The sequence below is a fragment of the Oncorhynchus clarkii genome, chromosome 3 (genome assembly GCF_045791955.1).
Source record: "Oncorhynchus clarkii lewisi isolate Uvic-CL-2024 chromosome 3, UVic_Ocla_1.0, whole genome shotgun sequence".
In the NCBI taxonomy this organism is placed as follows: Eukaryota; Metazoa; Chordata; class Actinopteri; order Salmoniformes; family Salmonidae; genus Oncorhynchus; species Oncorhynchus clarkii.
In genome coordinates, this window is record NC_092149.1 from 63,887,529 (window position 1) to 63,912,918 (window position 25,390).

General features: G+C 43.3%; 1 protein-coding gene across 7 annotated transcripts in view; it reads right to left on the minus strand.

Annotated features, from left to right (window-relative positions):
- The window catches only part of LOC139401230 (unconventional myosin-Ib-like), a 149,670-nt gene that overhangs the window by 37,148 nt on the left and 87,132 nt on the right, over window positions 1-25,390 (minus strand). For all 7 annotated transcript variants that reach the window (XM_071145637.1, XM_071145633.1, XM_071145625.1 and 4 more), the window contains exons 5-10: window positions 15,869-15,973; window positions 13,932-13,978; window positions 11,306-11,369; window positions 6,463-6,561; window positions 5,763-5,866; window positions 1,547-1,694 (exon numbers count right to left, since the gene is read on the minus strand). In XM_071145637.1, coding sequence (XP_071001738.1) covers window positions 1,547-1,694; window positions 5,763-5,866; window positions 6,463-6,561; window positions 11,306-11,369; window positions 13,932-13,978; window positions 15,869-15,973 — 567 coding nt within the window. The remainder of the gene's footprint in view (window positions 1-1,546; window positions 1,695-5,762; window positions 5,867-6,462; window positions 6,562-11,305; window positions 11,370-13,931; window positions 13,979-15,868; window positions 15,974-25,390) is intronic.

Below are 25,390 nucleotides of genomic sequence, written 5' to 3' on the forward strand. Positions count from 1 at the left end.
CAATGACAAGATTAAATCTATCAATAAAATACATTTAGCCCCTGCAGGGATGGAATCCATATAAATGTTAAGCTCTACCAACAATGCCACATGACGTCAGTATCAGGGTTTCAGTGGGTAGCCACAAGGCATTAGCTAAACCAACAATGCCACATGACGTCAGTATCAGGGTTTCAGTGGGTAGCCACAAGGCATTAGCTAAACCAACAATGCCACATGACGTCAGTATCAGGGTTTCAGTGGGTAGCCACAAGGCATTAGCTAAACCAACAATGCCACATGACGTCAGTATCAGGGTTTCAGTGGGTAGCCACAAGGCATTAGCTAAACCAACAATGCCACATGACGTCAGTATCAGGGTTTCAGTGGGTAGCCACAAGGCATTAGCTAAACCAACAATGCCACATGACGTCAGTATCAGGGTTTCAGTGGGTAGCCACAAGGCATTAGCTAAACCAACAATGCCACATGACGTCAGTATCAGGGTTTCAGTGGGTAGCCACAAGGCATTAGCTAAACCAACAATGCCACATGACGTCAGTATCAGGGTTTCAGTGGGTAGCCACAAGGCATTAGCTAAACCAACAATGCCACATGACGTCAGTATCAGGGTTTCAGTGGGTAGCCACAAGGCATTAGCTAAACCCTTTCCATAAAGAGATGAGGTAATCAACTCTCTCTATTCTCAGAGGATCTCCTTTAGGATCAGTGTTGTGTCTCCTGGCCAGGAATTCCCAAAGCAGCCGGACAGAGTAGTGTTTAAGAGGAGTTACTGAAGCGCATTAGCCTTAATGTCTTTAGGTATTTACATGTCAATTGTCTCAGTAAATGGTCTTCTGTAAGAGTGGTGTTGTTGACTAAATGTATTTGTGTACCGTGACAGTCCATACAGCCGTCAAATGGTCATAAGGGGAAATGTCATTAATAAGCTGGTGTCATTTTAGAAAGAAGATGGATTTTATGATTCACACCACAGACCACGTGGAGTTCCACTTTAGTGTGACATGTAGAAAAGTTGTGTTTGCAAAGAAAGCAAAGTTGTGTCATGGCTGGGTTACTAAGACATGCTAAATATTATGTTTGCTTAATAGGGGATAGCTGTAAGCAATAGGGTTATCAATAGGCCTATTGTACTTAATCATAAACTATAGCATACTGTAGTTACTAAGTCATGAAATGAATGAATCATTAACCCGTAGGGGGCAGTACAAGAACAACCATATAGGCTGCTGTTGATAGAACTTAAAGCCATGGCTTGTGGTTGAGGGACTGACTATTGGTCAGTGGTGATAATCTAACCGATAAATTACAGTGTGCTTATCTTATCTATCCTTCAATTGACAAGAAAATGAATAACCAAAACAAACAATATTTTCTACAGCCACAATACAGGATTTTTACATTTTCAAGATGCAAGGGAAATGCAGGCATCCACACGTGGGCACAAAAGTTATTAAAAAAGTGAGATGTGTGTCCATGTGTACTGTAACAGGAAATTCTGTCCCACAGTAAAGCTGTTGGTTGTCTAGTCCGACTATGGTCTCACCATTCTTGTCCTTGACCCTGCTCTCGTCAAAGCCGTTGACCCTGGACTCTGGTTTGAACTCAATGTTCCCCAGTTTGAGGACGGCAGCCACCAGCTCCAGAACCGACTGCACCTCAGCCTCCATGAAGCCCACAATCTGCATGGCATTCTGGGATGGCACAGGGGGAGAGAGAGCCAATCAGACATTCAGCATGTTTGAGAGGATCAGTTGGAGCAACGAAAGGTGCAGAATAACTGATCTCGATCTGTTAATGAGTAGTTTTTTGCAGGGTTCTACACTAACTTTTTCCACCGGTGGCACTGGTGCTACCAACTTTTCAGTTGGGTGCACCAGCACAATTTGGTCACACCAATATTTATATATATTTTTTAAATAATTGATAATGGCCTGGCCTTGGTCCCATAATGTGCCTGCATTCCTTACAGAACCAGGCTAACAATGACAAGACATCTTTTAAATTAGCATGCCCTTGTGTTCTTACATTGATTTAGATAGATTTACTGTAACAGCAAAGAAAATAGACTTAATTGTATCCATGAGTTCATCTGACTGGGGAAGTAGATAAAGGGCCTAATTGCCAAAATGCCTAAGTATCCCTTTAAAGTATAGTGAGTTTGTTGCCGTATTGGACTGCTGTATGTTTAACACCCCTGCTCTAGAGGATTTCACAGAAAATAACACATGGCACTTTGACATCTGAAATAAATAAAAAAAGCACTTTATTTTAATGTCTCTGTGTGCAGTTTGAAGGGAGTTGTTAACTAGTGCTAGAGCAGTTGCTACTGTAACTAGCATTAGCGTAATTACTGGAAATCTATGGGTATCTGCTAGGGAAGTAGATAAAGGGCCTCATTCCAAAATCCTGAAGAATCCTTTTCAAATCACTAAAACCAAATCGAAACTGTGTAGAAATGATAACGGACAGCTATTCAAACAGTATCTTGACTGTCCAGCTCACTAATAATCACTAGACAGTAAGGGAGCATAGAAATTTCCAAAATCGATGGATAGAGCAAATTCTGACAGCAAGGAAATAACATTTCAATAAGGCCCTACGGACCTCATTGAAGACTGAGGGGGCACGTACAAACACTTAATTGTAATAAAAGTTAACACCAACTCATTCAAGGGTTTTTATTTATTTTTACTAGTTTCTACATTGTAGAATAATAGTGAAGACATCAAAACTATGAAATAACACACAGAATCGTGTAGTAACCAAAAGAAAGTGTCAAAAAAATCAAAATATATTTTGATTTGAGATTCTTCAAAGTAGCCACCCTTTGCACACTCTTTGCATTCTTGCAACCAGCTTCATTAGGTAGCACCTGAAATGCATTTAAATTAACAGGTGTGCCTTGTTTATAGTTACTTTGTGGAATTTCTTTCCTTCTTAATGCATTTGAGACAATCAGTTGTTGTGACAAGGGTGGTATACAGGAGATAACCCTACTTGGTAAAATACCAAGTCCATATTTTGGCAAGAACAGCTCAAATAAGCAAAGAGAAACAACAGTCCATCATTACTTTAAGACATGAAGATCAGTCAATATGGAAAACTTTAAACGTTTCTTCAAGTGCAGTCACAAAAACCATCAAGCACTATGATGAAACTGTCTCTCATGAGGACCGCCACAGGAAAGGAAGACCCAGAATTACCTCTGCTGCAGAGGATAAGTTCATTAGAGTTAACTGCACCTCAGATTGCAGCCCAAATAAATGCTTCAGAGTTAAAGTAACAAACATCTCAACATCAACTGTTCGGTACTGTACATTTTATATGTAATTGTTGTAATAGCCCATAGAAGAAATTCCCCCAAAATGTCTGCAAAAAAAGTATATATTACTATTACGAAAAAAACACGTTTTATAGGCCTAACCAATGACATTATGCATTGACATTCACATTTTTACATTCTACGTCAGAATAATGTGGGCATTACCTGACTAAAGACAGCATTCTCCCGACACAAACACACTAATGAAGTCTGTCCATGTGGTAGGTCGTCAGTCTTGCCATTTGTGATGTTGAAGAGTTATTGGGGGGTTACTGTATCATGTTTTAAAAGCAACCAAAAACTGGGTTCCCTTTGTATTGCAACGCTTTGTAACATTCGATGTTGTCTTGCTCTTTATAACCGCACATGGTTTTACCACACCAAAGCAACATACTAGCGCAACACCCTTCCATTGAAAAGACAGGAAACAAAGTGATCAGAAAAACAGATCAGAAAATAACATCTGATTATATTGGCGCAGTAGAACTTCTAAATCGGCTACGATAACTTCAATGACTTTTCAAGAACCAAAGAGCCTAGAGGAAATTTCATTTTTAAGGTAGGCTATTCAATGATGACTGAATTGCGTATTGCAAATATTCAACCAAGACCTTGAACTTTTACCATGTTTGCATACCCATTTTTGCCTTAGCATTTACTGGTAGATATCATAACTTGGAACATCTTTCCTTCCGCTATCGCTGTCTGTCTTCGCGCCAGGCAACAACCAGCTGTTTGAGAGCTGCTCGCTCTCTCTGCCCGACCAATTATCTATAGGCTATGTGTCGAGCGCGCGTCATAGATAATCGACATAATGAACAGCTTCGGGAATAAATCTTTTACAAATAATGATATACCCTAGATTTATTAGAATATATGTTTAACTGATGGGGATGATCGACTGGCCCGGAGCGTTTCTAAAACCTCCCCTGTAGGTCCTGACACACACAGACAGGTGCATTCCCGTGCAGTTGGTGCCTCTTCAGAAAGGTACTTTATTTTTGGTCAATTGCACATTACTGTTTGAATAAATCATGATGATAAAAATATCAAATTTTGAACCAACAACTAAAGTGACCAGGTAAAAATAATTTGCTGGCACGCTTGTAAAACGGCAAGTAAAACGGTCACAAATGTGACTGTTTTGGTCACAGTATCGAAGCCTGATTTGGAATGCAAGGGGATTTGTAGACGGGTGATTCCATGCAATTGGACTTTAATGTATATGTAGTCAATCTCAAACACACAATGATAACATGGACAACAGAAAAGGGGGATGAGTTTCTGGACTGGAGAGGAAAGCAAGACAACTACTGACAGAGGACACAGTGATGTGGACAGTGTAGTAGGGGAACTACAGTATCTTGAATTATTAAACATGTGTTACTGTGATTTGACACCATTGTGAACAAGGGTGAGAAAAAAATCTGTAGCAGGCTGCCTTTGGCTCCTACAACAACATCATATCCAGTGGAGAGGCCTATTCTTGTAAATCACTGAAATCTATTGTGTTGAGTTGGACTGCAGCTGTGAGGTGGCCTACTAGCTCCCTCACTGAGAGAAGTGCTAAGACAGGATGCTGTGTGTGTCCCCTAAATGGCACCCTAATCACTGTAGGCCCTGGTCAAAAGTAGTGCACCACATAGGTACCATTTGGGACACATCCACTGCTACTGAGAGTCCAAGGGCAGGGAGACAGTGGAGTACAGGACAGTCCTGTTAAGGGAGTTGGGAATGGATAAAGCTCAGGCAGCTCATAACATAACATCCTCTGTGTGTCACCAACAGTACCTGAGTCAGGAGGAAGATCGAGAGAGTCTTACACATGATGACCACGTTCTGCAGCCCTGCATGTCAGAGAGCGACTGTGTGTGTGTACTTTAGAAGAATGCAGCTGCTGTTTCCCACATCAGTACAGCATCCAATCTGCCTGTGTACTCTGAAGCATTGTGCTATCGTTTACAGTACGGGAAAGCCTTCACGGCAGGTGGAACGGGATTCCCTCGCTGAGCTAAACTCATCCTTATGTCTCACTCTCCTGCTATGGATATAGTTCAAAGTTCAAGTTAGGGTCTGTACACTGAGACTACATGCATGGATAAGTAAAAGACTACGGCAGAAAGGAAGACATTTCATTGGTTCTTGCTGGCAAAATTAAGGGGTGTGTCTGTGCAAGGTCATTGGTGAATTGTTTTTCAGCAGTGTGTATGGACCCTCACATTACAGGTAGAGAGGCTGTAGAAGATGCTAGCTTGCTTAGGAGCATGGACCAGAGCTGTTTTAAACCTTAATCCAATCTACGTGCTCATTTATTCGGTCAGTAGATAAAGAGGATCAGACCACCTCTACTCTCACCCTACCCTTTCACAGTGCACCTCTAAGCTAAGCCAAAAACAAGTTGACACAATGACAGTCAACAATTATGTGTTCGTCTCACCCTGACGGTCCTGAAGCTTGCTGCATCATCCAGCCCATTGACGTTGGCTGAATCCAGACTCAGGTAGTTGTATTTACTGAAATCTCTGTCCAACTTCAGCTTCACTGTGTGCCAGAAAGACAAACACACATGGCTTTAGCATGGTGTATATTGACTAAAGTGCTATACACTTTAGAGCAGCAGTTCTCACACACACACACACACACACACACACACACACACACGAGCAGCAGTTTCAAATGGCCCTTTAAAGGCTTGTATCAGGTATCAAGGGAAGTCACAGTATGGTGTATTGGATTACAGGTTACATTAAGTGCAGATAAATCAAGCCTTTTGATGTTTGTCCAGCATTGAATCAAAGACCATTATGTAGTTCTCCTTCATCAAGACTGCCAAACAGTGGCTGAGCTCCAGCTGAGAACAAATGAACCACACTGGTTTCATAGTCTTTGTTCTCTGTAGTTAAACACAGCCTCATGTTTAAGTATTAGTCATGTGTTTCTTTAGAATAACTAAGACATTTTGCGGTTAGATAACTCAGTGACATTTTATTTGAGGCCATGTGTAGTAACTCTGTCATGACATACCTTCTAAACATTTGTGACCGTTTCTGAGATGGTATGACTCCTAACGAAGCTTCATGACATATTAATAATATTGTCATGAAGGTATTACCGATAACTGTGTGTGTATAGCTTACTCAGGGTGTCATCCGAGGCTCCAGAAAGAAGCTGGTAGAAGATGTGGAAGTTTCTCTCTCCTCTCGGCTGCTTGCAAACCCTGGACTTCTCCAGTAGATCTGAGGATAACAATACATAAAAGACAATTAAGACATGGATGTTGAAAACAGGCATTATACTGAATTACCTGCTAGAACAATTCAACAATCAGTAAGGTAGGAAAATGAAATGTAAACCGAGATTTAACAAGGTATTATTATTACTCATGAGTCTACCACACATGGTATACTGTAAAAGAAGATGCAATTTAATGAGCTAAGAACACGACTGATCTTTTAAGTCTACACGTGGTCAGTGTCCAGACCACATCTGTAGAGCTCTGATCTCCCTGTTATAGCCAAATATTAGTTTCCAAGGTGACAGAGCCACGGTTATGTAGGCGTCTCATTGTTCATTGTGTAGAAGTAGAGCCTCCGAGCCGGCAGGCACAGGAAGACAAAGGAGGAAACCATATGAAGGGCTCAAAAGTCAGGTCAGCGCCTTAACTACTGATCAACTACAACACCTAGACTGAAAAGGATGTACTCTGTAACATTACATTTCAACAGTTAATGTGGTTTAAGTGGCTCACAAAGCTCTATTTACTATAAGTTGATCAGGAAAGTAAGATAAGTTCTTCTCTATGCCTGACTAAATGATGTTATGTTGAATATAGAGCCCAGGGACCAGAGTTGGAGCTGCTAGCTACAGGGGGGCTAAGTTATCCTCTCAGTGGGGGCATTAGCCGCTTGGAGAGTCAGGGACCACTTCATAATGCATTTACACTTTCTCTGGCACAGCACTTAATTCCACTGACCCACTACAGAGAAATTGGTAGTCAATAGACTGCCAGCCTTGCTTCACCACCACATGGTAGTCACTGTGTGTGTGTTCATCACTAAGTAATTCTCTTTTTAAGTATTTAAACACGTGTCTGTCAGCTCATCAATAATGTAGCATCTCTTTAGAGCGCGACAGACGAGCAGCTCAGAGTGATGCACTGCCTCTGAAACGTAATCAAAATGGAGCCTGACAGCATGGATTCTCACCCCTCTCTTTTCTAATACAGAGTACATAAAATACTAGTCTGGCAATGTGAGACTATTCTCTGGCTTTCTCTCTGTCAAAAACAATGTCACTGTCTCCCACTGTGGCTCCCTTAGCCTGTACCCTACTCTGAGATTCACATGTAACTGCATGCAAGCATCCTCTTGACCAGACAAAACTCACAACAGTGAGTTCCAACAGAAAATAAGATGCAGGAACAGGAAATGTGGCTCAAGAATGTTCTGAACATTCAGAGTCTACCCCCCAAGGGGCTCTTCTCTCTGTCACGACCTTTAACCTTTTGTACACTAGAAGAGTTCAGCTCTGTTATTGCTTTTTACTACTAAGACTTTTTCATGCCTGCTGTAAAGAAATTGTAAAATGTTGAATGCTATTTAGCTATTTGCAGCAGGCAGGCCACATCCAGGAAATGGTTCCTAGACTGACAAACATACAATAAAGGAGAAATGTCAGACACGCTATATATACTGAAAAGTAAGAATGGAAGTCCATATCCTGTCTTGTCGTTTAGGCTAGGATTTAACAAGCACCAAAAGGATTGTGCGCCTGGGTATTGATATCTTCTTCCTAGCATGTTACCATTATCTAAGTCAATTCAACTTTACTATACAAAATGGGTAGTGAACAAGGCACAATCACATACAATAACAAAAAGAAACAAGATTATTAAAGCAGACAAAATTCTACACATTATTCCATACAAAAATAGCAAGCATGTGAAGTTGTGTCCTAAACCCTTCGACTGTGGCCTAACCCTAGCTGCTCCACCATGCCCTAGAGCAGTGGTTCTCGAACCTCACCCGGGGACCCACAACCATTCCATGTATTTCATATATTCCAGTGCTAGCACATCCTGATTATCAAGCCCTTGACTAGGTGAATCAGGTGAGCTAGTTGAGGGTTACAACAAAATTGTGAAACGTCTGGGGGTGCCGAGGAGAGGTTTGTGAGGTGTTCCTCTTTAATCCTCAGTTAAAGAAGATCTCTGGGCATGGAGAGAGATGGAGATGGAGAGAGGGCCATAATGAGGTGTTGGCTGACTGTGCTGCAGCAGCGACAAAGGAACAGAGGAATTTATAGCTAGTGACTTCTGAGGGAAGCCCCCAGGCATGAGAAGCCTATTCTTCCATTAGTGGTTCGCAGGTCAGCTGTTTGTTCACCCACACCTGCTCGCAATTGATTATAATCCATCCGCAACCGCCCGACTATATGTGGTAAAGTGAACATTTGAGACCCGCACCCAACCCTAACCTGCAAATAAAGAAAATGTGCAATATAGGCTACAGTCAAAGATATAGTACATCATTTAGATACAGTACATCACCAAAATGATGTGGACACCCCCTCAAATTAGTGGATTCTGCCATTTCAGCACCACCCGTTGCTGACAAGTTTATAAAAATCGAGCACGGAACCATGCAATCTCCATAGACAAACATTGGCAGTAGAATGGCCCGTACTGAAGACCTCAGTGACTTTCAACATGGCAGAGTCATAAGAAGCCACCTTTCCAACAAGTCAGTTCATCAAATGTCTGCCCTGGTCAACTGTAAGTGCTGTTATTGTGAAGTGGAATCATCTAGGAGCAACAACAGCTCAGCCCTAAAGTGGTAGGCCACACAAGCTCACAGAACGGGACCACCGAGTACTGAAGCGTGTAAAAACAGTCTGTCCAAACTGCCTCTGGAAGCAACGTCAGCACAATAACTGTTTGTGAGCTTCATCAAATGGGTGTCCATGGTCAAGCAGCCACACACAAGCCTAAGATCACCATGCGCAATGCCAAGCGTAAACTGGAGTGGTGTAAAGCGTGCCGCCATTGGATTATGGAGCAGTGGAAATTACTTCTTTGGAGTGATGAATCATGCTTCCCCATCAGGCAGTCCGACGGACGAATCTGGGTTTGGCAGATGCCAGGAGAACTCTACCTGCCCGAATCCAGTGCCAACTGTAAAGTTTGGTGGATGAGGAATAATGGTCTGTTTTTCATAGTTCTGGCTAGGCCCCTTAGTTCCAGTGAAGGGAAATCTTAACGCTACAGCATACAATGACATTCTGGATGATTCTGTGCTTCCAACTTTGTGACAACAGCTTGGGAAGGCCCTTTCCTGTTTCAGCATGACAATGCCCCAGTGCACAAAGCGAGGTACATACAGAAATGGTGTGTCAAGATCGGTGTGGAAGAACTTGACTGACCTGCACAGAGCCCTGACCTCAACCCCATCAAACACCTTTGGGATAAAATGGAACGCACGGGACTAGTATTATCAGAGGACTTTGGAGTAGGTTATTCTAGTCAATATCCAGATTTCATTTTCCATTTAACCCATCTAAACAGTAGGCTACAGTTCCCTTGATATGCCATAGGCCTATTTGAAGTCACGCCTTGTGACTGTGGAATTTGTATAGAGCCTCAATCATCACACATAACATAGCCAGCACTGTGATCATCCTCTGTTACCACTTCACAATGTCAAATAGACTACAGTTCCCTTGATATGCCATAGGCCTATTTGAAGTCACGTCTTGTGACTGTCGAATTTGTATAGAGCCTCAATCATCACACATAACATAGCCAGCACTGCGATCAGTTACCACTCTCCTTACTCAGCTATTGTCTTATTGAATGAAAACTTCGGCAATTACCTTTTTGCCTAAGTGGATTGACGTTAACTTTTTCTGCCCGTTCCCAAAAGCATTATCTGGTGGTTGGCTATTTAGGCTATTTGGCGTCCGTACAGTTAAGCTAAAGTTTAGGCTTATGCAGTAAGATAGTCTAAAATAATAAAAGAAAAACCTCCTTGTAGCCTATATAAATTGCACAATAATTATACATAGATGGATTGTGTCAGGTATTGTTTCTCTTTATTCAACCTGCCCTTCAGCCACACACTATTTAAATGACGTTAAACACGGCTGCGCATCACTACCTTCCATCCATCCTCCTCTTCCTGTTATATACCATTGCACCAGAGTCACATGGCCCTCAGTCTCCCTCTCCATAATAAACCTATGAAGGCACTGGGCAGTCTCCATGAGCTCTCCTCTCCAACAGACCGAAAGGACAGAGGAATATCTGTGACAGATCTACCCACTCTTTATTTCCCCTGACCTCATGGCAGAATCGCTTCAGACAAAACAATATGAACAAGAGACCGGACAAAACAATAACAAAGCAGTTGAGGGTCAGAGATAGAGACAAGACGAGGTACTGCAGACAGAAAGCAGTCAACATTTTTTTCATGTGTCTGTTTGGCAACGGATCAGGTTTTTTTAGGTTGTTTTTCCCCCATCTAGTTCCTGTGTGTCACTGACCCTCCATTGACTGAAAACAAATATTGATCTCCCTCTCTCTTTGGTGAGCCGACCGACCGGGCGTGCAGGGACAGCATGTGGTGAACTGCTCGACTCCGTCCCTCTCACTGTCCCTGGCCCTCTCCCTCATCCAGATCCTGTCCCTCGCCCAGGGTGTGAGACAAACCATTACCATGGCAGAATGACTGACTGGGGGTTCAATTGAGCTAACTGTGTCAGGGCTACACTATCACTACCATGCTCACAGCAGTGACATGTGAGAGGGCTAGAGGGATGTAGGAGAGCTTAGCATGTGGTAATTTAAGCATGACGTACGTGTGTGTGTGTGTGTGTGTGTGTGTGTGTGTGTGTGTGTGTGTGTGTGTATGTATATATATATATATATATATATATATATATATATATATATATATATATATGTGTCTTCCTTATAATACTCACAGTTGCTAATAACTCCACCCAAAGGGTCTCCCTTGAAGTCAAACTCAATGTCCATGTATTTCCCCTGTAGAGAAGAGAGAATACAGTGATTAGAATTTCCTGACACCACACTAACATATCAGCATGTTATTGGGTAAATAACACAACAACTAGCTAGTCTCTGAGGCAAAATCTATGTTTTCTTTCAGCAATGAAGCGTTTTTTTAGGGCAGCCAAAACAAGAGATAAACAGATAAAGCAGGACAAATAGGATGAGTCGGGCCCAGGGCTTATAATAAGGTGGCAAGGTTAGGTTGCTTTGTAGCAAACTCGGCACAGGCCCTGAATACATTTAAGTTATGTTTAGGAATCAAAGAGTAAATATTAATAATTTAAATGGCCATTGAACACATTCCCAGATGCAGGAGGAAGCTTGCACAAGCACAGGCAGGGATCACCGCAAACATCACCGAAAGGAGAAAAAAGTTGAACTCATTTTTAAGAAGTAATTGTGTCTCCAGGCACTGGACATGTTCATAAAGTCAGCTGCCAATCACACATAGGTATGCTGTGAGGTAATTGACTACTGTGAAGAAGGAAAGTACTTTATTCTTCTCCCATTTGAAAGGAGAGTAAAACAAACCACCCTGCTTCGCTCACCCTCGGTTCTGTTTAAAATGTGGGTTAGAACAACACTGGGCCCAGTTTCTTTGCAGCCATTTGATTAGTCTTTTATTTATAACTTTTATTTATAACTTAAAAAGCCGTAGTGGCTCCTGAGTGGCGCAGCGGTCTAAGTGCTAGAGGCTTCACTGCAGACCCTGGTTTGATTCCAGGCTGTATCAACCCGGCCGTGATTGGGAGTCCCCCAGGGCGGCGCACAATTGGCCCAGAGTAAATAATAGGCAGTCACTGTTAATAAGAAGTTGTTCTTAACTGACTTGCCTAGTTAAATAAAGGTCAAAAAAAGAAAACATTTAACTGGCAATGGCCACTGCCAGTTTCAACAACATCTCCAGTCTCTCTGCAGGGGGAAGAAACAGTTCAAACAATCTGTCCTCTTCCTGAGGAGATGAGTTAGAACTAAATGGCATTCACTGGAACAAGCAGGAGGTGCTCATCCAGCAGTTTAAAATCAAGGTTACCTAAATATAAACAGATCAGGCATAATCCGAAATAATCCCCCTATTATGATATCCTAAACCTGAGCACATGCTAGGGACAGGTAGGTGGTACCTGGTTGGTGAGTGAGTTGTACAACTTCATGAAAGCCAGAGGTTGAATAGTATGGTACACAGAGCACTTCAATTCCAGATTAAACTGACTCGTGGGATATTAGTTCAAATAACAATGGCACATGACAAGGGCCTGTGAGTTTTGGTTTTGTCCTTACGTGACCTGACCAGTGCCCTAGACATTAGGTCATCATTGTGAATGTGTTCTTAACTGACCTGCCTGGTTAAATAAAGGTTAGATAAATAAACAGGCCTTAAGTCAAGACTTAGCCCGAGACAGGGTGGGATATGGTTAAGTCAGTCAGTGTGTTTCCAGTCTGATTGGTGAAGCCTGAAGTAATGTGGTGACAGTGGAATCTAAAACAGGCAGCTGCTGGCTGCCAATGGGCCCCACTGGAAAACGCAGCCAGCCAGCGAGGAAGCATGAGAAATAAAAAGACAATGCTTTCCTAGATTAGTTTGCCAGACAAAAAACCTCAGAGTAAGATAGTGTTTGCATCACCACTCTGCTGATATCATCATTAGTCAAAGCGTTTCCTAAAGCTCCAGTGCTGTTGAGCCATGTTTGCACCAGAATGCTCACTGTGCATAAGTCATATTGGAGGAGAGGTAGTGTAGGCCTCCAAGTATGTTAGTTCCTCAGCAGTAATTGGCCAAAGGTCAGAGGTCACAGTAACAGTTACCGTAAACCTAACCATCCCATTGGCTGACGATCGTACAGTCAATACGGTCTCCACACCAGCCGACACCTGAGACACTGCTGTTTTGCATGATGTGACGTAATGTAATCTTTAACTGTACAAAGCAGCACCGTACTGGTGCTTGTGCCATGTGGGAGAGGAATAAGTGGATATATTTAGTGCTTTAAGAGCCACCTCATTGTAAGAAAACATTACATGACACCAGAGGCAGTGGAGTTTCTGGAGAAAAGAGCAGTTTCCCAAACACTAAAGGGATCTTGGCAGGAGCCATCGGCAGACATCTGGAGATGATTGCCAAAAAAACGCTACGCTGACTTGGGCTTCATTTCTATCCTGGGCTGCCTCTATGCTGTAACTGTAACGGCTTGGTGTTAAGGCAGGGTCTGCAGAGAGAGCCAATTGCAAGCTCTACAGAGGGAGAGAATTAGGGAGGAACTAGGGGAGAAAGAGTGATACGAGAGAAATTGGAGAGAAAAATAGATAAAAGAGGAAAAGGGTGAGGGTTTGTTTGCCTCTGGTGACGTCTAGATCAAAGGTCCACCTGTGTTTAATCTAAAGTACACACAGCTTCAATGGAGGAGACCATCAAACACTGATTCCTATTGGAGGAGCAGACCATCAAACACAGATTCTTATTGGAGGAGCAGACCATAAAAGCGCCCACAGACTTCAGTGTTAGTGTCAGGACAACAAAGAAAATAGGATACTTACAAATCGGGATGAGTTGTCATTTCTCATTGTTTTAGCATTCCCAAAAGCTGAAAATAAACATTTCAACATGAGTATCAGTCAGGTAGACAGGGCAACCAATATCAGTATATTATACATTTTGATAGTCTGTATTACTTCAAGTATGTGAAAAGTCATCAAGCATCACTTTCTCTGCTAAATCACAAGCACTAACTAACACATACATACTGATGGCTTGGTTGGTGTTCTCTTCATGAAATCTACTTAACGCTGTCTGTCGAACCTGTAAAAGCTGATCCATTTATCTGTCAATCATGCAACCACTAGACTACCACAAAGCCTTTTGGTTTGATTTTATTTTACCTTTATTTAACTAGACAAGTCAGTAAAGAACAAATTCTTATTTACAATGACGGCCTAGAAACAGTGGGTTAACTGCCTTGTTCAGGGGCAGAACAACATATTTTTAAATTGTTAGCTCAGGGATTCGATTAGCAACCTTTTAGTTACTAGTCCAACGCTCTAACCACTATGCTACCTGCCTCCCCTGATGATGCCTAATCAGTCCCATTATGTTATTGAGGGTCTGGGTTAATAGCAATCTATCTACATTTAAGTCAGTAGTTCAGTGTGCGAACTGTGCACTACACATAGTACAAAATTATGAAAATTACCAGAGACCATCAATTATAAGTTTGCAATATTTCATAGCTCAACACACATTTCAACACAATATCACCATTCAAGAAAAGACCCTGAACAAAGAACAAAATTGCACATTCAGTACAGTCCTTTAAGCAGGCTGATATTTGTGGGACACCAACTGCAGTAAAAGTACATTGTTAGTATTCTCTTCCTCTCTCCAAAATCCCACATTTTACACTAAACAGCCTTCATGTGTCGTTCAACAAAGCACCGTGGGGTTGTAAAGTATTTCAAATCAGCCACCTAATTAAGGAGTGTTGATTAAGTGAATCATTGCTAACTACAGTCAGTCTATGTCCCCCACGCTCCCTCTCTGTGTACCTAGGGGTCATTACAGCCTGTAGCTGCTACACTCCTGAGTGTTATGGGCCTGGCTCTATAGTACAGCAGCTAAGTACTGGGCACCGCTAGGCTGGCTTCATCACTCATGAGCATTTCCTGTCTACAGACCCTCAATTAAAACACTGCTGTCTGTGCCAGCACAGAGGTATAGGGAGGGTTTTTTCTCCTAATGTAGTGGACTGAGCATTGGTGAAACATGTAAATAGGGTGGGAGATTTTATAAAGTGTTGCATGTTGTGTCTAGTAGTAATTGGATGAAGAGTGGTTTGATGATTCATGTCAGGAAAACCAATACGGTATCCTCCAAAACAGATGTTTAAAAAATGTACAGAAGCCGGTCACAAACGAACAGTGAATTGAATGTAAAGAAAATAATATGAAAAAGTGTATTGTCACATACAGGGTTTTACAGGGTAAGCCATAGTAGCATGGCGTCCCTGGAGCAAATTAGGGTTAAGTATCTTGCTCAAGGGCACAGACAGATTTTTCACCATCTCCGCTCTGGTATTCGTACCAGTAACCTTTCGGTTACCGGCCCAACGGGTCTCTTTCTCACACACTTCATGCCTCTCTTAACAGAGATATCCATATAGCTTGAATCCTTTTTGCCAACCATTACAACATGTGCGGCAGCTAGCCTAGTGGTTGTAATGGTTGGTGAAAACATTCAAGCTATTTGGATATCTCTGTTAAGAGAGGCTTGACGTGTGAGAGAAAGAGACTGTCTAGAGGAAAAAAGCTAAACTGATTGTGTGTTAAAGTGGGTGTGTCCCTGATGCCTCAGCCATCTTAGCTGAGCCCCATCCCACTGAACCTGAAGCATGGGAGCCACTTCCACTCGCATATATAAGCACCTCCTATTCTGAACTTGCATGGGAAGAGCGAAAGGTGGGTCGGGTTAGAATACTCACCCTCCAGCACAGGATTGGACTGCAGCAGCTGCTCCTTCACCTTGTTCACCTCCTGGCCCTTCCCACACACCGCCGCCACATATGACATCACCAGCTTACTGGCCTCTGGAACAGGAACAGACAGTAAGACAGGGTTAAAGGTCATTCTTTTCTAGATCTAGACAGGGCTGAGGCAAGAGCCCCTCCACACCCAAGCCTCCAAGTCGCAAATTACGCCAACCCTAGCCAGCCCCTCCACACCCCAAAATCCCCCTTACATCACCCTCCAGCAGCCCCTACAGAGACAGGGTGTGTACCCTCTCTGGGGTTCCTCTCCACTGTTGACACACTCCATAACAACCAAGTCCATATTATATCAAGAACAACTCAAATAAGAAAAGATAAACGACAAGCCAACATTACTTTAAGACAAAGGTCAGTCAATGCGAAAAATGTCAAGAACTTTGAAAGGTTCTTCAAGTGTAGTCGCAAAACAATCAAGAGCTATGATGAAACTGGCTGAAATGAGGAACGCCACAGGAAGGAAGACCCAGAGTTACCGCTGCCGCTTAAATAATGGCGCCAGACAGGATGGCTTCTGTTTTATGGGCTACAAAGCAACTGTGCTATTTTGTTTGTTTTTTCGCATTGTTTGTGACTTATTAGGTACATAAAATTGCTGCTAACGTCTCTATGTCAGAAAAGAGCTTCAGAACAGTGATTACTCACCTCGAACTGGACGAAGATTTTTTATTTAAAGAGTCCGCAACAAGGGTATACTTCTTTCTGGATAACAGGTCCAATCCCTGTCATTCAAAACCTTCTCCCTCGGTATCTCCGTGGGAGAAGGTTGGGATGCCTTGTTACCATCGGTTCTATTGGCCAACATGCAATCACAGGAAAACAAACTTGATGGTCTACGGTCGAGACTATCCTACCAACGGGACATTAAAAACGGTAAAATCCTGTGTTTCATTGAGTCCTGGCTGAACGACGACACGGATAATATAGAGCTGGCTGGTTTTTCTGTGTAACGCCAGGACAGAGTAGCTACATCTGGTAAGACGAGAGGCGGGTGGGTGTGTGTGTCTATTTGTCAGTAACAGCTGGCGCGCAATGTCTAATGTTAAAGAAGTCTCAAGGTATTGCTCGTCTGAGGTACCTCATGATAAGCTATAGACCACACTACCAACCAAGAGAGTTCTCATCTATATTTTTCGTAGCCGTCTATTTACCCTAACAAACTGATGCTGGCACTAAGACCGCACTCAACGAGCTGTATAAGGCCATAAGCAAACAAGAAAATGCTCATCCAGAAACAGCGCTCCTAGTGGCCAGGGACTTTAATGCAGGCAAACTTAAATCAGTTTTACTTAAATTCTACCAGCCTGTCACAAGCGCAAACAGAGGAAAAAAATTCTAGGCCACCTTTACTCCACACAGAGATGGATACAAAGCTCTCCCTCACCCTCCATTTGGCAAATCTGACCAGAACTTCTCCGGATTCCTGCTTACAAGCAAAAACTAAAGCAGGAAGTACCAGTGACTCACTCTTAATGTAAGTGGTCCGATGACGCGGATTCTACGCTACAGGACTGTTCTGCTAGTACAGACTGGAATATGTTCCGTGATTCATCCAATGGCATTGAGGAGTATACAACCTCAGTCACCTGGCTTCATCAATAAGTGCATTGAGGACGTCGTCCCCATAGAGACTGTACGTACATATCCCACCCAGAAGCCATGGATAACAGGCAAAATCCGCACCGAGCTAAAGGCTAGAGATGCCACTTTCAAGGAGTGGGACACTAATCCCGACAATTATAAGACATCCCGCTATGCCCTCAGACAAACCATCAAACAGGCAAAGCGTCAATACAGGACTAAGACTGAATCCTACTACACCGGCTCTGATGTTTGTAAGATGTGTCTGGGCTTAACTATTATGGACTACAAAGGGAAGCACAGTCGCGAGCTGCCCAGTGACGCGAGACTACCAGACAAGCTAAATAATTTTTAGGCAAGTAACACTGAAGCATGCATGAGAGCACCAGCTGTTCTGGATGACTATGTGATCACGCTCTACGAAGATGATGTGAACAAGACCTTTAAACAGGTCAACATTCACAAGGTCATTGGACCAGACGGATTACCAGGACATGTACTCGGAGCATGTGCTGACCAACACCAAGACATTTTCAACCTCTTCTTGACCGAGTCTGTAATACCCACATGTTTCAAGCAGACCACCATAGTCCCTGTGCCCAAGAATGCGAAGGTAACCTGCCTAAATGAAGTGCTTTTAAAGGCTGGTCAAGGCTCACATCAAAACCATCATCCCGGAAACCCTAGACCCACTCCAATCCACAGATGACAGAATCTCAATAGTATTTCACACTGCCCTTTCCCACCTGGACAAAAGGAACACCTATGTGAGAATGCTGTTCATTGATTACAGCTCAGTGTTCAACAACACAGTGCCCACATAGCTCATCACTAAGCTAAGTACCCTGGGACTAAACACCTCCCTCTGCAACTGGATCCTGGACATCCTGACAGGCCTCCCCCAGGTGGTAAGGGTAGGCAACAACACATCTGCCACACTAATCGTCAACACTGGGGACCCTCAGGGGTGTGTGCTTAGTCTCCTCCTGTACTCCCTGTTCACCCATGACTGCATGGCCCAGCACGACTCCAACACCATCATTAAGTTTGCTGGCGAAACAGAGGTAGGCCTGATCACTGACAAAGACCTGTCAGTGGTCAAAGACCTGTCAGTGTGGTTCTAGGACAACAACCTCTCCCTCAATGTGAGCAAGAATAGGCCTCCATTTACATTGACGGGGCTGAAGTGGAGCGGGTCGAGAGTTTCAAGTTCCTTGGTGTCCACATCACCAACAAACGATCATAGGCAAAAACACACCAAGACAGTCGTGAAGAGGGCGCGACAACACCAGGAGACTGAAACGGTTTGGCATGGGTCCCCAGATCCTCAAAAAGTTCTACAGCTGCACCGTGGAGACCATCCAGACCGGTTGCGTCACCACCTGGTATGGCAACTTCTCAGTAATAGACCGTAAGGCGCTACAGAGGGTAGTGTGTACAGCCCAATTCATCACTGGGGCCTCGTTATTATGTAATTCTACTGTGTTACTTTTTATTTTTACTTATTTTATTTAGTAAATATTTTCATAATTCTATTTCTTGAACTGCACTGTTGGTTAAGGGCTTGTAAGTAAGCATTTCACGGTAAGGTCTACCTTTGGTATACGATGCATGTGACAAATCAAATTTGATTTGATTTGTTTCAGAGTTCCAGTAACAGACACATCACAATATCAACTGTTCTGAAGAGACTGAGTGAATCAAGCCTTCAATGTTGAATTGCTGCAAAGAACCACTACTAAAGGACGTCAATAAGAAGCAGAGACTTGCATGGACCAAGAAACACAAGCAATGGACATTAACATTTTTGGTTATAAACGCCATGTCTTTGTGAGAGGCAGATTACGTGAACGTATCATTTCAGCATGTGTGGTTGTGTTCCACCATGAAGCATGGAGGAAGAGGTGTGATGGTGTGGGGGTGCTTTACTGGTGACAGGGATTTATTTAGAAATCAAGGCACACATAACCAGCATGGCTACCACAGCATTTTTAAAGGTCCTCAATGATGTCACCATTGTCCTTGATTCTAAGCAATGTTGTGCTGCTATTTTTATTGACTTGGCCAAAGCTTTTGATATGGTAGACGATTCAATTCTTGTGGGCCAGCTGAAGATTATTGGTGTCTCTGAGGGATCTTTGACCTGGTTTGCTAACTACTTCTCTCAAAGAGTAAAGTGTATAAAGTCAGAACTTTTGCTGTCTCAGCCACTGCTTTTCACCAAGAGTGTACCTGAAGTCTCGATCTTAGACCCCACGCTCTTCTCAATTTACAACAAAGCTCAGGCAGTAGGAAGCTCTCTCACCATTTATATGCAGGTGATAGTCTTATACGCAGCTGGCCCCTCCCAGGATTGTGTTAAAAGCTCTACAACAAAGCTTTCTTAGTGTCCAACAAGCTTTCTCTGCCCTTAACCTTGTTCTGAACACCTCCAAAACAAAAGGTCATGTGGTTTGTTAAGAAGAATGCCCCTCTCCCCACAGGTGTTATTACTACCTCTGAGGGTTTAGAGCTTGAGGTAGTTAGTTACCTCATACAAGTACTTGTGAGTATGGCTATACGGTACACTGTCCTTCTCTGAGCACATATCAAAGCTGCAGGCTTAAATCTAGACTTGGTTTCCTCTTTTGTAATCGCTCCCCTTTCACCCCAGCTGCCAAACTAACCCTGACTCAGATGACCATCCTACCTATGCTAGACTACGGATAAGTAATTTATAGATCGGCATGTAAGGGTGCTCTCGAGCGGCTAGATGGTCTTTACCATTCTGCCATCAGTTTTCCCACCAATGCTCCTTATAGGACACATCACTGCACTCTATACTACTCTGTAAACTGGTCATCTCTGTATACCCGTCAGAAGACCCACTGGTTGATGCTTATTTATAAAACCCTCTTAGGCCTCACTCCCCACAATCTGAGATATCTACTGCAGCCCTCATATCCTCCACATACAACACCTGTTCTGCCAGTCACATTCTGTTGAAGGTCACCAAAGCACACACATCCCTGGGTCGCTCCTCTTTTCAGTTCGCTGCAGCTAGCGACTGGAACGAGCTGCAACAAACACTCAAACTGGAGAGTTCAATCTCTTCATTCAAAGACTCAATCACGGACACGCTAACTGACAGTTGTGGCTACTTTGCGTGATGTATTGTTGTTTCTACCTTCTTGCCTTTTGTGTGTTTTGTGCTGCTACCATGTGCTGGTGTCATGTGTTGCTACCATGTTGTTGTCATGCGTTGCTGCCATGCATGGTAGTCGTCTTAGGTCTCTACATAGTGGTGTGTTGTCTATCTTGTCGTGATGTGTTTTCTCTTCAAGACTGTTGGAAAAGCATTCCTCATGAAGCTAGTTGAGAGAATGCCAAGAGTGGGCAAAGCTGTCATCAAGGCAAAGGGTGGCTATTTTGAAGAATCTGAAATACATTTATTTCTATAAAACTTTTTTGGTTACTAAACTCAGCAAAAAAGGAAACATCCTCTCATTGTCAACAGCGTTTATTTTCTGCAAACTTAACATGTGTAAACATTTGTATGAACATAAGATTCAACAACTGACACAAACTGAACAAGTTCCACAGACATGTGACGAACAGAAATTGAATAATAAGGGGGGGTCAAAATCAAAAGTAACAGTCAGCATCTGGTGTGGCCACCAGCTGCATTAAGCACTGCAGTGCATCTTCCCCTCATGGACCGTACCAGATTTGCCAGTTCTTGCTGTGAGATGTTACCCCACTCTTCCACCAAGGCACTTGCAAGTTCCCGGACATTTCTGGGGGCCCTAGCCCTCACCCAACAGGTCTCAGACGTGCTCAATGGGATTGAGATCCGGGCTCTTCGCTGGCCATAGCAGGACACTGACATTCCTGTCTTGCAGGAAATCATGCACAGAACGAGCAGTATGGCTGGTGGCATTGTCATGCTGGAGGGTCATGTCAGGATGAGCCTGCAGGAAGGGTAACACATGAGGGAGGATGTCTTCCCTGTAACGCACAGCGTTGAGATGGCCTGCAATGTAAGGCTCATTGCTTCGACGATAAACGCAAATCCGACCATCACCTCTAGTGAGACAAAACCGCGACTCAGTGAAAAGCACTTTTTGCCAGTCCTGTCTGGTCCAGCGATGATGGGTTTGTGCCCATAGGCGACGTTGCTGCCGGTGATGTCTGGTGAGGACCTGCCTTTACAACAGGGCTACAAGCTCTCGGTCCAGCCTCTCGCAGCCTATTGCGGACTGAGCACTGATGGAAGGATTGTGTTCCTGGTGTAACTCGGGCAGTTGTTGCCATCCTGTACCTGTCCCGCTGGTGTGATGTTCAGATGTACCAATTCTGTGCAGGTGTTGTTACACATGGCCTGCCACTGTGAGGATGATCAGCTGTCCATCCTGTCTCCCTGTAGCGCTGTCTTGCAATGTCCGTAATGTCTCACAGGACGGACATTGCAATTTATTGTCCTGGCCACATCTGCAGTCCTCATGCCTCCTTGCAGCATGCCTAAGGCACATTCACACAGATGAGCAGGGACCCTGGGCATCTTTCTTTTGGTGTTTTTCAGAGTCAGTAGATATGAAAACTTAGGACACTAAAGAGGCCTAACTGTGACCTTAATTGCCTACCGTTTAAGCTGTTAGTGTCTTAAGGACCGTTCCACAGGTGTATGTTCAATAATTGTTTATGGGTCATTGAACAAGCATGGGAAACAGTGTTTAAACCCTTTACAATGAAGATCTGTGAAGTTATTTGGATTTTTACCTATTATCTTTGAAAGACAGGGTCCTGAAAAAAGGGACGTTTCTTTTTTTGCAGGGTTCACATGATTCTATTTGTGTTATTTCATAGTTTTGATGTCTTCACTATTATTCTACAATGTAGAAAATAGTAAAACAATAAAGAAAAACCCTTGAATGAGTAGGTGTCCAAACTTTCGGCTGGTACTGTATGAGAACATGTACCCAGAACCAGCATTTTAAAAGATGGGGTTAGAATCTGTGCAACTTTATGAGTTTATGTGCATTGATATGAATATGAAATACTCCTGAATCAGCCTCTTCTCAGGACAGAAAGCATTATGCTAAACGTTACATGGTTTGTAGTATTCGTGTAATGTTCAGTCCAGACTCCAGAACATCCCTAGCCGATGAGATGACTGACGGTCTGCAGCTGACTGTGACCCAGAAAGCAAAAAGCCAGAGACAAAAGCAGAGAGGAAATCTTAAGATTTGACAACCCTTCGATATACACGGCTCAAAAAAATAAAGGGAACACTTAAAACACAATGTAACTCCAAATTAATCACACTTCTGTGAAATCAAACTGTCCACTTAGGTAGCAACACTGATTGACAATACATTTCACATGCGGTTGTGCAAATGGAATAGACAGGTGGAACCCAGCAGCAGGACCGCTACCTCCGCCTTTGTGCAAGGAGGAGCAGGAGGAGCACTGCCAGAGCCCTGTAAAATGACCTCCAGCAGGCCACAAATGTGCATGTGTCTGCTCAAACGGTCAGAAACAGACTCCATGAGGGTGGTATGAGGGCCCGACGTCCACAGGTGGGGGTTGTGCTTACAGCCCAACACCGTGCAGGACGTTTGACATTTGCCAGAGAACACACAGATTGGCAAATTCGCCACTGGCGCCCTGTGCTCTTCACAGATGAAAGCAGGTTCACACTGAGCACATGTGACAGACGTGACAGAGTCTGGAGACGCCGTGGAGAACGTTCTGCTGCCTGCAACATCCTCCAGCATGACCGGTTTGGCGGTGGGTCAGTCATGGTGTGGGGTGGCATTTCTTTGGGGGGCCGCACAGCCCTCCATGTGCTCGCCAGAGGTAGCCTGACTGCCATTAGGTACCGAGATGAGATCCTCAGACTCAGGTTGGCCCTGGGTTCCTCCTAATGCAAGACAATGCTAGACCTCATGTGGCTGGAGTGTGTCAGCAGTTCCTGCAAGAGGAAGGCATTGATGCTATGGACTGGCCCGTCCGTTCCCCAGACCTGAATCCAATTGAGCACATCTGGGACATCATGTCTCGCTCCATCCACCAACGCCACGTTGCACCACAGACTGTCCAGGAGTTGGCGGATGCTTTAGTCCAGGTCTGGGAGGAGATCCCTCAGGAGACCATCCGCCACCTTATCAGGAGCATGCCCAGGCGTTGTAGGGTGGTCATACAGGCACGTGGAGGCCACACACACTACTGAGCCTCATTTTGACTTGTTTTAAGGACATTACATCAAAGTTGGATCAGCCTGTAGTGTGGTTTTCCACTTTAATTTTGAGTGTGACTCCAAATCCAGACCTCCATGGGTTGATAAATTTGATTTCCATTGATAATTTTTGTGTGATTTTGTTGTCAGCACATTTAACTATGTAAAGAAAAAAGTATTTAATAAGAATATTTCATTCATTCAGATCTAGGATGTGTTATTTTACTGTTCCCTTTATTTTTTTGAGCAGTGTAGATAGTTAGGAAAGAGCGGATAAGGGGAAAGCAGGAAATCAGCACAAGAGTTGAAGGATCCTAGAAATGGAGTACAATAATTAAACAAAATAGAGCCCTCCAACTCAACTCTGGACCTGGAAGCCAGTTCCACTGCTTTATTCATTGTTCCCCTCTAAGCAGGGACCCATTTAGACCTGGGACACCAGGTGGGTGCAATTAATTGTCAGGTAGAACAGAAAGCCAGCAGGCTCTGGACCTTGTAGGTTATTAAGAGTTGAATACCCCTTGACAGAGGATAGTATCGTTAATAAACCTTACAGTGAGTAAGCCAACAGTCTGCTATAATCGTGTTTTTCAATCTCAAAAGGAACAAAGTAAGATCAAAACGAGATTAGTTACAAATAAGAACACTTACAACCATCATAACGTTTAGGCACTCCCTAGATCATAAAGGTATTGTCTGACACATACAGTTAGTGACTACTTTTGACTCTCTCACACATCAAATCTTTCATACAAACATAATGTTTACATGTTTTCCAAATGACAAAAGATTCAGCTGGTTTGAAAAGGAACTACTTGATAGTGGGACTCTTCAACCATTAACATCTGCAGAAATGTGTGTTTGAGGTCAGGTATGCAAGTTCAGATTTGCAGAAGTATTAAATTGATGACGCTCAGTATGCTCAGAAACAAATGCACTGAAACACTCCTGTCAGGCACTGCACTCAAGGCAGTACGATAAATAATTTAGTCCTCCTCTGAAAAATGCCTTAAGTAAAAGACTACGTGATGCCCTGGCTTTGCTGATTCATTTCCTGGATTGGGACTTTAAACCCATGAGTGGTTGGCACACACAAATTCCAGTATTTACTGTAGAACACCCCCCGCCCCCTGACAAAAGGAGGAAGAAAGACCCCAAAACAAATAATGTGGTTGTAATGTCCTGTACACTGATTGTAGAAAGTTACATGGCTGCACTTGACTTCATTAGACAAAAATTGTTTGTTTTGCATTTGAGGGAGAAAGGGAGTTAAATAAAAACACTAGTGAACTCTGATCTCTGCCAGCACTGCATCATTGCTAAGGTGACCAATTAATGATGTTGAACAATGTGACACCACTTGACTAACATTAATGCTCTGTATCAAAGTAATTAGGATGTCAACATTGGCCTTGCAGTGACAGATAATCCAAGGCCTTGTAATCAAAGCACCAGTTAACCACAGAACGGTTTCAGGGCTGTGGGATAACTGCTGGTATAAACATAACATTTAAAAGTAGTTCTGTCTTTTCTTTAGTGGGATGAAGGCCACTTGTAGAGAGTTTAATGGGAACCAAATGAAGAGTCAACTGGATTGACAACATGTTCGTAATTCACCCAGTAGCCCACTTCACCTGGCAGGCACGTGTACTGTAGTTTGA